Source organism: Micropterus dolomieu, linkage group LG22 (genome assembly GCF_021292245.1).
Source record: "Micropterus dolomieu isolate WLL.071019.BEF.003 ecotype Adirondacks linkage group LG22, ASM2129224v1, whole genome shotgun sequence".
Classification (NCBI taxonomy): domain Eukaryota; kingdom Metazoa; phylum Chordata; class Actinopteri; order Centrarchiformes; family Centrarchidae; genus Micropterus; species Micropterus dolomieu.
Window position 1 is genome coordinate 35,260,257 of NC_060171.1, and position 14,712 is coordinate 35,274,968.

Genomic DNA, 14,712 nt, shown 5'->3' on the forward strand with positions numbered 1-14,712 from the left:
TGAGGTCTCTCTCCAGTCTCTGCTGATGTCTCCGCTTTGCCTCCTTGATGCCAGCTTTCAGTCTCGCTCTGGCGGTGCTGTAAGCTTTATCACCCAACCGAAAAGCAGCTGTTTTGGCTCTGGATAGAGCTCTCACCTCTCCATTCATCCAGGCCTTCTGATTGGGGAATGATTGTATCGTTTTAGTGATCACCACATCATCAACACATTTGCTGATGTCACTGATGATGGATATTCCACAAGGTTGATGTGGCTCTCCTGGGCGGCGGCCTCTCTGAACACACTCCAATCTGTGCTCCCAAAACAGTAGAGCTGCTGTTGCCTCATCTGTCCACACTTTTCACTGTTTTAATTGTTGGCTTGACCCTTTTAATCAGCTGGGTGTAAGTGGGCTGAAGAAGCAGAAAACTGATAAACTGATAAACCAAATGGGGACGGAGCAGGGCTTTGTAGCTGCCAGGAATATTGATGTAGACGTGCTCCAGCGTGTTTGTTCTTCTGGTGGGGATGTGGACATGCTGGTGGAATTTAGGTAAAACTGTTCTGAGATTTGTTTGATTATATGATTGCAACAATAAAAACACCATCAAGTTGTTTTGTCATGTGACTGCTGATGACCTCAAACAGTTCCTGTAGTACATTTTTTGAATTTGCATCTGGAGGAATGTAAACAGCAACAGCAAAAACACTGAAGAATTCTCTGGGCAGACAGTATGGCCCAAATCTCAACATTAAAAATTCCACATCTGGTAAACATTGTCCATGCACTTTAGCTGCGTTTGAGCACCCTTTATTTATGATACACAGTCCTCCTCCCCTCGTCTTAACGGACTCTAGTGTCCTGTCTGCGCGGAATAAGAAGTGTGACACCTTCCTCAGGTACGCTGCTATGCAGCCAGGTCTCTGTGAAGATGAGGGCACAGCAGTCTCTGCTTTCCCGTTGTTGTCCCACACTTTCTTTTCCAATATTGATTAATGTATTTCTGTCATAGGTGATCATAATTAGACGAGTTTCCGTAAAAAAGGAAAAAACAAAAATATAGCTAATTAAGGGAGCTATGGTCACTGCGTCTACACGCGCTGCCGTTGCCATGGTGGCAAAAAAAAAATTTTTTTAATCAAATATAAATAAATTGCAATCCATCCAAACAAAGAAAAGATTAAGATTTTTACTAAGAAAAAGATTACAATGTCGACAACTTAAGATAATACATGATAAAAATATAAAGGAATTAATGACAAAATATTATTATTATATTATCTATTATTACTGTACTATTATTATTATTATATATTATTATAAATACAATACAATTATATATAAAGGTTATGATACAAAGATTTGACTAATTTACTTTACAAATTTACAAAATGTAGACCTACAGGGTGGGGGTTAATAAACCGAGGAAAATAATCCAAGATGAAAGGGGTAAATTTACAAGAACAAAAATCGGTTTCCCTGAAATTAAAGTCACAAAAAATCCTAATCACTCTGGTGTTTTCTTCTGACTACTCCTATAGTGATTGTGGGCTAAACGATATTTCCTCACTGCTAAATCCGATTGTGAAGGCTAATATAATTATCCACTGCATGCATAATACACGGCAGAGGCGTGTGTGTGATGTTGCAGCCTTGCAAAGTGTTTGGCCATTTCACAATCAACGTGCATTCTTCTAGGGAAAATATAGAGAAGTTAAGTTAACACCGACTCAAATAACCAATATCTAATTCACCGTCGTAGTACTGTTTAACTCCAGTGTAGGTAGAGTTTGTCAACCCTGAGTTTGCTTTATAACCCTGAGTTAACTCTGAGTAGGTTGAACTCCTTTCGTAGTACATGCCACGTTTAGTGTTTACAAATTGTGATATGTGACTCATATTCTGTCAAATGATATTGACATCAATTAACATATACCTGACAGGATGATCAAGTCTGTACTTCCCCACCACATGCATGTGTGTGTGTTTGTACCTGTAAGGCTTGTCGTAGGTGTTGACTCCAGTGAAGCTCTGGCTCCTAGTGATGACTCTGGAGGTGAGGCGTCTGACTGGGCGAACGGACAGCGACATGGTGGAGAGAGCTCGGGATGGACTCCCTGTACAGAGCAGAGGAGAAGAACCATCAGCAGACAGCAGACACCACACTCCATTCCCACCTTGTATTAGCATACAACCTGCACCTGGATATCTTTGCTATAATTTGATTTTTTGACAATAGAGACAGAGGGGAAAAATGGAACGAGAGTATGAGGGGTGCCACACAACAGAGGTGCCAGTAGGAATCAAACTGGGACGGTATAATTACATGCCTTAGACCAGCAGACCACTATGCTCCTTATCTGGATCAGAAAAAAACATTCAGGTTTAACGGTGATGAGTATATTTTATTTGTGTGAAATGATTTATATCCCCAGCAGTAATTAATGTGAAATTAACACAATTGAATCATTTTATAATATATAAATAGGGATAAAATAATCAGAAATTGAATTAAATGGAAACAAACTGAAAATTCTGCTGCTGGTAGATGAGTTCATCAGAGAAATGAGAAATGATCATGAGTACTACAATGATGAGTGCAGACAGTGAAGATATATGGAAAGTAAGAAAAAGACAAAGAACATGCTGTAACATCCAATCAAATGCAAATAGAGAGCTAAAACCACTACATTCTGAATTATAGCTTTAGCTAATATATTTTGGTTTTTGCTAGTGTTATTTTTCTCTCCCTTTTCAACAAATTGATTATGAAGAGTTGTTTTACATGTTCACATTAAGCATGTGCAGGAGTGTGTCCACCCTCCCGCGATTGGTCCACATCATCTTATAGACGCTTATTTTCGTGTCCCCAGTATCTCCATTTACATTTACATTTATTCAATTAGCTGCAGGCAGAGGAAATTTCTGCATTTCTCATTCAGGGGAATCTGATCTCACATTTTATGGCAAGCCACAGACTCTTTCGAATTTTCTTCATAACTTTTCAAAGTAAAAGCTCTCAATTAAACATGACATAAAGTACTGCTGCAAAGACTTTCTCGAGCTTTTATTTTGTAGGCACAATCAATTAAGAGAAAGTGAGTACATGAGTAACTTTTGCTGTCATGACTGAGATCTGTTTCAGTCTTCACTATAATGTTGTTTTTTTCTGCTATCAAAGAAATCTGGCCAGCTTTGGCCCGTGGCCCACCTATTGCCAACCACTGATGTACAGTGTGATCACAGTCATATGAAAAAACATCTGCACAAAACCACTTTCTTTTAAATAAAATTTGTTACATTTGATTAAATTATTAGCTTTGTTTTCCCTGTGTTTTAAGGTCTCTTTATTAAGCAAATAAACGGATATGAATTTGACTTTTTAAATGCCATGCCTGAAATTGCCATTAGAAACCACATAGGTGTTGTTGCTGTGAGTCAGCATCTCTCTTCCTGACTCATTTCCTGCTGGAAACACTGACAAGTACCATCACATGTGTCATGTGATGGAATGATATTATACTAACACCACAGCAAATGATTCTCCCCATTTCAGTACAGTACAGTAACTATTCAGTGATGTCCTCACTGTAACAAGGTCAAGTGGATGGATCAAGAGTCAGTTAGTAAAAACACATTGCACCTTGTTAGGTACCCCCATGGCTGGATTTCCAGATGTGTATTTTTTGTGTACTTCTGTGTGAGTCACTGTGTGATTAGTATGTTCCACGCTTTGTTTAGAGGTGTTAAGGTATTCCACATACAAGAAACAAGTTAGCACCTACAGTACTCTCAGTGTACAGGTAAATACAAGTGTTGGGCAACATAACAGGAACACCTTATTAATAATACTGCCATCCAATATAACAAACAATTCTATCAGCTGACAGTTTAGCCAGATTATCAAAATCACTTTATTTGGAGGTAAAACTGAAAGTGGAACACAACTATGGTAACAGTAGGTTAGAATTGAACTAGGAAGTGTGTCTGGAAACTGCATGAATGTATTAATAGATCTGGATATGGCGCTGCCATAAACCTTAAGAAGTAATCCCCTGCTGGTCAAAAATCATTTTCCCAAAGACCCCCACATTAAAAGAATTGTCTGTAAAACTGTTGACAGGACACCTCTTACTCGAAACAAGGTGTTATTACTCTTTTTATTATGGGATTTTTTTTTCATATTTAAAACCAAGAGGAAACAATTCTATTTCAGTTGAATTGAAGTCCTGTGTCCTCTTCTAATACCATGGCAAACTGTGATGGACACAGACAGTTTGGGTAATAATAGTACTTTTTGCCATTGTTTTCTTTTCCAAGTAAGTTTATGTACCCTGGTTTGTTTACAGTCAGGTCATCTAAATGCCGTGTTAGATTTCTTGCCTCATTGGCCGCAGCAATTGTTTTGGTGAGTACAGTGTTGGAAGTGACTCCAACAGCCAAAGCTACAAAAAGAAAAAACAAGTTTTACATTAAGCACAGAGGCTAATACATTCTCTTTTAATATATATATGTCCCCTTTTTGTTGGCAAACAGGAACGTAAAAAACATACAGAAAGCAGGTTTATCTTTAGCTACCAAGTGTCACTTTCACCAGTTGAAATGACAGTTGTAGCTGCCAGCAAATTATATCAGCTGTAGCTGAATAATTTTAATTTCATAAATAACAACAATAGCAACAAAAGTTATCTACAATCAGCAAGATCAAAATTAAACTGGCTGTTGAATGGTTAGTGTACTCTTAGCCTTTTTTACTTTGTTACTTGGTAAACAAACAGGCACCACTCTGTAAGCTGCTGCAGTTCAACGTGAGTCTCCTCTTAGGTGTGCAAAGGAAGTTTGCATCTTTTAGACAATGCTGTAGACTCGTTTTAAACGGTATTTGGCCAGTTTGGTAGATACTTCCTCTTCAGTTACAAAACATTGTAACACATTATGGATGACTATGGAGAATGGAGACAAAATACATTGCATATGACAGAACTGACTGCATCATGCCATCATGATGATGTGAGTCAATTCAAGTTTAGACTCAAATATTATGCAATGCCTCAGTTTGCTCTGGAGAGAAATTCAGCTCTTCTAAAATATCTTGCCATTTTGATCTGCTACAATGACTACAAGCAGTGCAATAGTATATGTGTTTTCATCCTGAGCCATTTGCTACAGGATGTTTGGTTTGGTACACGCCTTTCTTTGGCTTGGTAAACCCTGTGAACCAAATAAGTACTTTAGAATGAGCCTAATACACTCTACTTGGGTCTATGACTTGGTACAGAACATAGACTCTAAAGTATGAGGGTTCCACACGAAACTCTTTGACAGCGGCTAATCCATTTTGTTACTGTGGCCTGAAGCAGTGTTTCATATTGTGGCTTAAGTAAACAGTTAATTTCTGTCAACTAAAGCAGTGTTTTCCGACTGTGGCCTATCCAGTGTCCTGTATCCTGTTTCTTCAAACAGTTGAAAGGTCTTTGCAAGATGACTGCCAAACACCCCCTCCCAGAGGACAGGAAATGTCACAATCCTACAGGAAGTCAGAAGCAACTGCCTCTCCTGACAGGAAATTTAACAAAGGGAGACAGTCCTGAGGGCTGCAGTCATCTGGCTGAAGAGAAAAGGTCAATTTTGCTGGAGTTGAACTAAATCACAAGGGACGGAAAGAGCACTTCAGCGATATTTATTGTTTCAGAAGTAATCTGACAGTACAACTTTCAAATAATCCTTTAAAGTGAAAAAAGTTTTGTTTAACATGTACTCTGAATAAAAATAAACAATTATTTTAACTGTGAGTAAAAGTGTTAAAAATGCTTAAACAGTTGGCAGGAGGTAAACTACTTACTTCTACACTTGAAAATCATCAAGAATGTGCCTGTGTTTGTGTGCTCTGTGCCCAACCATTTGTTGACTTAACCTAGTTTAGGTACTCAAGCAGAATACAAGAGCTGAAGTGGAGTGAGAGGTGAAGACAACACATTTTAGAGAGAGGACAAAGACAGAGCAAGAGTAAAGTTGGGTACAGTTTTTGCTTGGCAACATGTCTCCATCATTTTTATCGTATACTACAGTTTTTTTTTTTTACACAATAACATTGGTCCTTAACACAACAATCACAACCTGTAATTCATGTACCGACCCTGTCTGTCCATCCTGGGAGAGGGTCCTCCCTCCTCTGTTGCTCTTCCTGAGGTTGAATTTAAAACTGGATTGTCCCAGTGTAACTATCAAACTTTAACAGGAGTGTAATGCATGGTTCTTGCTTTGGGCTCCACAAACATGTGCACTTGCCTGCTAACCTCTGCAATTACATAACTGCAGCTGGCGGTTCAGAAACATCTGCATGCGGTAAATTATTAACTCATTGATCTGTGGTAACCCCAAGCCAAACACTTTTTCTCACGCCTCTAAAAAACACCAACAGATAAGCAACAAATTCTATTAATGTATATATATATAAACTCGAATAAAACCAAACACCAACCATGATGGAGTTCCATGTTCCAGTTCAGACAGGGCAGTGGTAGTCGGCACATTTCTCACTGTCACACTCCACTGTTTTGTCTCCTGTATAATCTCCAGCCTCAAAATTAGACTTTCATTAGCTAATCAGTCAGCATTCCATTTAGTTTAATGGTCCATCAGCTCCATTAAAACTTTATCTAGTCCATTCAGAGGTGGGTCACTTACAGCAATCACACTAAAAATGTCAGTCAAACTGCTGGTTTTTGTGTTCCCTACCTGATCAAAACAGTGGTCCAGTCCTGCCCAATGATAACAACAGATTCCAGTCACACTATCTCCTCTGCTATTGATGTTCTCATATAAACACTGTGACTATGGCTCTGTGCCACACACTCAGCTCTCTATACACCTCTGTGAACGAGTTACTATTGTTTGATGCTCTCTGGCTTCTCTCTCTCTCAGACCATTCTGGAAAAACATGGCACATGGCCCCAAACACACACACACACACACACGCACACACACACACACACAGTCCATGTCTCCCTTAAACTATTTTTGGTAGAAATTATAAAAATATTATTGAGATAGAAACATTTCCTCAAGAAGAAAATTATAAACTTTAATATACTATATTGCTTGACAGTGATGTGTTTGCCATAGTCAAACATCACTGAAAGGAAGGTATATCACACCATTCATATGTCAGTCCTTTTTGAATGGACAGACTCAAATAGGCACAGCAGGATTGGTCAAGTTGGCTAAACACACCACATGCTATTGGTTACTGCATTAATGAAAGAGATGCCCAGGAGGCTATGTTACATGAAGTATTGTTAACTATGCTGAAAAAACAGGCCAACAAAGACAGGAAATACTACAAACTAGGTTTATCACCTCAAACATCAGCATCCTATAAAGAACACAGAGTGAAAAAGTGCACAGTTCCAAACATCACTTCACTTCTTTTTTCTTTCACTTTTTTTTTTTTTTTTTTTACTATTTGTGGTAGTTTGTTCTTCCATTTTGATTATAATTCATTCTCCACCTTATTTAAGTGTCACTCACTATTGAATTTGCCTCCTTCAGTTCTCTTCACAGTCACGGACCTAACGTAAGTTACCTATGTTGCAAACACATCAGCGTGCCCCGCTTCTTCTCCTTTCTCCCTCCCTGTATATCTGCTCCGGTGACTTTCTCTACCAGTAGTAGGCTACATTGAATAAAGACGCCAAAATTATGATTATGGGATCCTGCTCTGCTTCAGTATGTCACAGTACATGTTGGCATTCATGGTTCCCTTGATGAACTGTAGCTCCCCAGTGCCGGCAGCACTCGTGCAGCCCCAGGTCAGGACACTCCCACCACCATGCTTGACTGTAGGCAAGACACACTCTTTGTACTCCTCACCTGGTTGCCGCCACAAATGCTTGACACCATCTTAACCAAATAAGTTTATCTTGGTCTCTTCAGACCACAGGACGTGGTTCCAGTAAACCATGTCCTGGAGTCTGTAGTCTGCTTATCTTCAGCAAACTGTTTGCGAGCTTTCTTGTGCATCATCTTTAGAAGAGGCTTCCTACTGGGATGACAGCCATGCAGACCAGTTTGATGCAGTGTGTGGTGTTTGGTCTGAGCACTGACAGGCTGGCCCCCCACCCCTTCAACCTGTGCAGCAATGCTGGCAGCAATCATACTCCATATTCCAAAGGCAACCTCTGGATATGGTGCTGAGCACGTGCACTCAACTTCTTTAGACATTTACACTTGGGGTGTCCTCACTTTTGTTGCCAGCGGTTCAGACATTAATGGCTATGTGATGTGTTATTTTGTTGGGACAGCAAATTTACACTGTTATACAAGCAGTACACTCACTACTTCACATTGTAGCAAAGTGTCATTCTTTATGTCAATTATAGCCAAAACACTGAGTCTATGAGCTTTCTTCTAGTGGCATTGTCTGGCAGGAAATATGCAGAGCATGTTCATGTTCTGGTGACCACAGACACCAGTGAGACACAACTCACTGTACAACATTCATTTACTCAGTGAGTCTCAAATAAAAGCACACTTGCCAGTATGTTGTTTTCCATGTTGACAAAAAGTGGTCTCTTTGTCAGACAGACTTGTAGATAGATGTATACACACACATACATACATACATACATACATATATACACAGACACCTAAAGGAAGTGCAGGAAACCGATTGAGTGCAGTGGACCTTCACAGCTCAGGGCATCTCCTGTCCAGATAACCAGACCAGCTGCACCAAACGTCACGGTGGAGGTGGACGGACAATGTTTACCAGATGTGGAATTTTAATTGTTGTCGGCCATATTATCTGCCCAGAGAATCCACCAGTATTTCTGTTGCTGTTTACATTCCTCCAGTTGCAAATTCAGAAAATGTACTACAGGAACTGTATGAGGTCATACAGTAGACCATGACATACTTGTGAATAGAATGCAAAAATATGTAGGTCTGTCTGGCACAGTTTTAAAGTGGTTACAGTATTACGTAAAAGACAGAGACTATTTTGTATCCATTAGCAACTGTACATCTAAGACAATAAGAATGACATGGAGTTCCCCAGGGGTCGATCCTCGGGCCTCTCCTGTTTAATTTGTACATGCTGCCAATTGTCCAAGTTATCCAAAAGAACAACATGCCTACCACAATTATGCAGATGACACTCAGATCTACATAGCATTATCAGCTGACAAATATGGTCCAATTAATTCACTAACGAAATGTATTGAAGAAATAAAAACTGGATGCTCTGCAATTTCCTGCAACTCAATACCAATAAAACAGAACTTGTCTTCGGTGCCAAAGAGGAGAGAGTTAAAGTTATTCCTCACCTCGAAACCCTTACATTAACGACCACAACTCAAGTAAAAAATTTCTGTATAATTATTGATTCAGAACTAAATTTTAACAGCCACATCAAAACCACAACAAAATCAGCTTACTGTCACCTAAAAATATCTCAAAAGTCAAGAATTTCATGTGCAAGGAGGACCTTGAGAAAATCATACAGGCATTCAACTTTAGTAGGATTATTGTAAACAGTGTTTTCACAGGCTTCTCTAAAAGATCGATTAAACAACTTCAGCACATTCAGAACGCCGCAGCTATAGTTTTAACCTGTTGGAAACTGCCACCCTTTTCCAGGGAAAAATAACCTGCCTAAAATAACATACCTAAAATTAATCAGAAATAATTCCTCACCCATTTGGCCTAGATGCATAATTCTGGTCTCCTTTGAAAGGTCAATAGCTAAGGTACATAAATCCATTGTAAATTAACATATTTATTTTACCATTACTGTATAAATGGAGTTGCAATAATGAAAAATATCTCCTATACTCTCCTGGTAAAAAAAATATATTTTTAATGCAATAAACCTTCAAAACCATCATCAAATAGATTATAATGTAAGTGAAAATCTTTTAATACACCTGGAATGCAACTGTAACTGTAAATTTAAAACGGCAAAAGTAAGTCAGCGGTTGTAATTATATATGTATATTGGCACGTTTGTTGTTACTTTTATCTAGCTAATTAGTCTGTAATTTTGGTGATTTGAGTGATGTGAGCCAGGGACGTCACTAGGATTGAAAGACAGGGGGGCTTAGACCTCAGGGTAAGCGCAACTTGCGCTTTCAAAATATTTGCACTTGCATTTTTTGTTGCTGTATTAGAACCAGGGCTGGGGAGTAACGGATTACATGTAACGGCGTTATGTAATCAGGATACAAAAATAAAGTAAATGTATTCCGTTACAGTACAGAAAATAAAGACGTAATCATATTACAGGTACATTTGGTAAAAACGGGGATTACTCACAGGGATTACTTTAAGCAGAAAGTTTCCATGAAACAGAAAACGGAGTGCTATTTGCTATTTACGTATGTTTCCTGTAAAAACACAAACCTAGGGAGGCCCCACCCCGTCATGCAGACTCTGTGCAGACAGGTTCCAGCTACCAGTGAGTGAAAACGGCAGCCGGACCCGAGGACCGCACACAGCCTCCAAGACCAACGGAGGCCAGTCTGACCACCGGGAATGCAGTACGAAGGTGGTTTTCTTGCTGGTTTAGCTTGTGTCACAGCTGAGTCAACTAATGAGTCTGTGCTCGGCCCTGTTCATGCCGTAGGCTGCTGATCGCAGTTTCAATGCCCGCTTGCCCGGTGCTGCTCCCCGCAATCATTCCCCGCTGGGTTCCCCCGCCCCTGGCCTGAAAACCTCCAGTGTTTGAGTAAAGGTGTAAACCTAAACACACACTAGTAGCTGCAGGCTAACTGATCTAAGTAGATAATGGCAGCAGTTAGCTGACTTGCTACAGCAACAAGCAAAGCTATGTGTCCATCAGGGAACTCGTAATTCACAGAGATGAGGCAGAGTAGCCGGGAAACATCAGAGAGAAAACCAGAAAATATTTTCCATCAAATGATCCAGTAAAATCAGTGAATAAAGTTTTACTTTTGTACAGTAATCCGTGGTGCCCGTCCCAGAAACACTATTTTCCAGCAGCGTCATAAAAATTAAGAAACTTTTCATTGGACACTAAATTAATTCAGGCCCCCCAGTGCAGGATAATTCATTACCATTTTAAAATTGTTTTCCAGGAAATGACACACACTAAATTTTCATTAAGAATACCTACAAAACATACACACATATGCCATTGACGGGCCAGATCCTGCCATATGACGTAAAAGGCCCAGTGCAAGGCAACATATAAAAACATTTAATTAAATATCGAATATTATAATATTAAATAGATTTTCATTTCATGGGAATGGGATATTTTATAATGATGTTTCTCTAAAAATACACTGAGCAGACAACGGATTTGATATTCTCTTGTCTTTATTTGCGTATTTAGTATTGAAGTAATCCACAAGTAACTAAAAGTAATCAGGTTACATTACTTTTATTTGCTGGTACTTGGATTATGTTACTGATGACATTTTTTAACAAGAAATAAGTAATTGTACCGGATTACATTTATAAAGTAACCCTCCCAACCCTGATTAGAACTACACTCATGTCAGCAGCCAGCGACACTATCATGAATCCTGAAATCTGTTACCTGGCGGGGGTTCTGGCGGCCCTCCCCTTGAAAATTTTGAGCATTAAACACTTAATTTCCTGCATTCTGGTGAATTTTTCTGCACCAATTTCTGTCTTTCCTGCATCAATTTTTGGTGGCAATGTTTTTATTTATGCAAAGGGAAAATTTAAACGGCAGGTGTCATTCTGTGTTGCTTTCATATATGTTTCTCCTGTAGATCAACTTTCTAATATAACATCATCCCTGCTGAGTGAACACACATGCAGATGAAAAAACAATAATTTTGTCCAGTCCATTTTTTAATCAGATTTGGCTAGCTTCTCTCACTCACCAGGATTCAAAGAGCTGCTAACACTGGTTGATTAATGTTAATATTACTGTAGCTAGCTAGCCAAGCAAAAATGTCAGATAACTCTGTTATAAGCCTTTTAACAACATAGTGTAAGGGTGCGTTCCGATTGCCCTGTAGTTCCCTGCTAAGTGCACTGCACAGGGTATTCGGCCATTTTAAGTGAGATTCCAAACAGGGAGCAACATGTTCACTGCAAAGGGCACTGTGATCTGTGTAGGGAAGAAGGGAACAACGGTTCATCAGTTCACAGGAAGTTGACAAGAAATATTACCCATAAGCCTTTGCGCCTCATAGAAGCTAACAATAGAGCAGACCACAGAGTTTGTAAATCTGTAATTATTGTCGTTGTAACTAATGTTATCATTATTTATATGATTATTTCAGAGGTTAGGTTGCCTAAAAACAACAATGTTCATATGAATCTTTTTTAAGAATGACGCAGCATATCTTTATTAATCCAATCACATTCATTCACAAGTTACATACATTTTAATAGAATATAAATAGAAGAAGTTATGGAAATATAAGTTTTGTAATTGTATCAGTTTGTTTTAACATATATTCAATATTTAATTTCAGTAAATGTCCACAGTAGCAGCGGGTATCCGAGGTGTTTACGTTACCAGGGTAACACACGGCGGAACTGACCTGTGCTTTGATGATGTTGCAGGGTGTTCCGAATGGAAGAATTTTGTCGAGGGAAGTTCCCTTAACCGACATTCCCTGAGCAGGGAGCAACATAACAGTAAATGATAACTTAAATGGACTATAAATGAGCCGAGTGGAATGGATTTAAAGAAGCAGCAGCATGAAAGGGACGGCTGTAGAATGGTGTTTAATTTATTAGTGTATTCTTCAAGTGGAATGGATTTGACTGACGACGCTCTGAAAGGTGAACAAACAGATGTGCTGAATTTCAGACAGTAAAAGTGAGTGGGTCCAATATCATTGGTGTTAAAAAGTGGGTGTGTATTGTCCCTCCCACATACAATGGTTCCGACGCCCATGTAATGTTAGCTTTTAGATACATCAATGCTGCATGGGGGGAATTCACTTAGGCCAGACTGAGTTCTTCTGTAGGCTGTGACTTAAATGCTACCCAGCTGCTCATGTAAATGTGTTATGAAGTAATAACTATCTATCTAATTCCTCTCTCTCTCTTAGAGAAGTTGCAGGTCCAAAGAATGCTATTTAATTACACTAATTGCTCGTACTGCACTGTGGATTGGTTCAATCAGAGTGTGATTTGCTCTGTAGTTTGGCCAACAAACACACGTACATACGTAAGCTGTTGATAAGGATCCTATTTAAAGTGGCTACTGTCTGAATTTAATAACCTGATGGTGGAAGGAGTAATGATTACTATATGTATGGATACATTTGTATATGTATGATTGCTTTTATTTTATGATATGGGTGGATATGCATGGATAGCCTAACCATTTAGGAAACATCTACATATTTATTTAATTTATTACAGCCAATAAATGCAGAAAGTTAAGTGGGTCAGAATATAACAAATATCATATAAATATTTAGTTTAGGCTTTGCCTTGGTGCCTAGACCTGCCAACAAATGTCTGTTGTTAGAAGAAAACAAACCACCCCATATTTCCTTAGCTCTGTAGACCACTACTGACCTGTAGACCACAGACTGACCTGTAGAATAGTCTACTACTGACCTGTAGACCACTACAGACCTCAGAATCAGCTGCCCTGCCAGTCTCCTGCTTCTCTCTCTCTGTCCTAAAATATCTTCAATATCCATCTGGTCAATGAATGGAAGGATATACAGCAGCATTAACAGGGACACTATAACATTTAGTTTTCACTGACAACAACATTCTATGGGGACTGATTGTTTAGAAATAGGCTACTAGAGATATGTAATACAATGGCGTTCATATTATCAACACTAGTGTTTTCCATAGCCAACTACAATATCCCCTTTCTTTACCTCAAGTAAGTTAAACGCAGCTTAAGTTCAACAAGTAACAGTCACTAACAACAATTTACAGTTGCACTCTGTATCACTCACTACGCTGACTGAATCTTCCTTCACCATGTGTGTGTCTCTCCGTGTGTGTCTCTCCATGTATGTAGTAACACTGTTCGGCAGCTAAGCACAGCAGCCATGAAAGGCAGCCTCCCTCAGGGTCCTAGTGCCTGACCACAGTAGAGATTTAAATTTTGAAGCAGTGGAAACAGCCAGAAGGATTACTTTAAGCCAATAAATATATTATAAATTATATTTCTATAAATATATATATATTTCTACAGTATTTATCAATATTCTTGTTTCTCTTTGTTGTGTACACGTCAGCACTGTAAAAAAAAATTCAAAAAAAGTATAGGTATGAGGAGTGTCAGGGCTCAAGAGGTTTGAGGGCTTTGTGTCTGTAAAGCACTCTGAATGACTCTAGTGTTTGGAAAGCGCTTTATAAATAAATTTGCCTTGACTTGCCTTGCTTGACAAGTGCATAGACTGGCACTTGTTTAGAGAGGCCGCCATTAGTTTTAAAAGTAATAGTGCTGGGCAACAACTAAAAGTTTTAATCGGGATTAATTGCATGATTTTCTTGTGATTAATCGCAATTAATCACATTGTAATGCGCAAAATTTAACAATGAATTCTAAAGTGCGCAATACACTTTTAATTTACATATATTTATAATAATAATAATAATAATAATAATCCTTATTTGTAGAGCACTTTTCAAAAACAAGTTACAAAGTGCTTTAACAAGTGTAAAGAATAATACAAAAAAACAAGATAAGAGCATGAAAACAATATTATAATATACAATATTATATATATTAAATACATAAAAGTGCA

The 14,712-nt window shown here is 38.6% G+C and overlaps 1 protein-coding gene and 1 long non-coding RNA gene across 5 annotated transcripts in view; one reads left to right on the forward strand and one right to left on the reverse strand.

Annotated features, from left to right (window-relative positions):
- ripor1 (RHO family interacting cell polarization regulator 1) overlaps positions 1-14,712 on the reverse strand; it is a 170,757-nt gene that overhangs the window by 76,303 nt on the left and 79,742 nt on the right. For 3 of the 4 annotated variants that reach the window (XM_046036514.1, XM_046036516.1, XM_046036513.1), the window contains exon 2: positions 1,974-2,097. In XM_046036514.1, coding sequence (XP_045892470.1) covers positions 1,974-2,071 — 98 coding nt within the window. In that variant the 5' untranslated portion in view covers positions 2,072-2,097. Of the gene's footprint in view, positions 1-1,973; positions 2,098-13,516; positions 13,605-14,712 lie in introns of those variants that run through there. The other variant, XM_046036515.1, reaches the window with a different exon arrangement.
- LOC123961275 lies at positions 12,591-14,141 on the forward strand. Its single transcript, XR_006822700.1, has 2 exons — positions 12,591-12,806; positions 13,980-14,141. It is a non-coding gene; the product is annotated as an uncharacterized LOC123961275 (long non-coding RNA).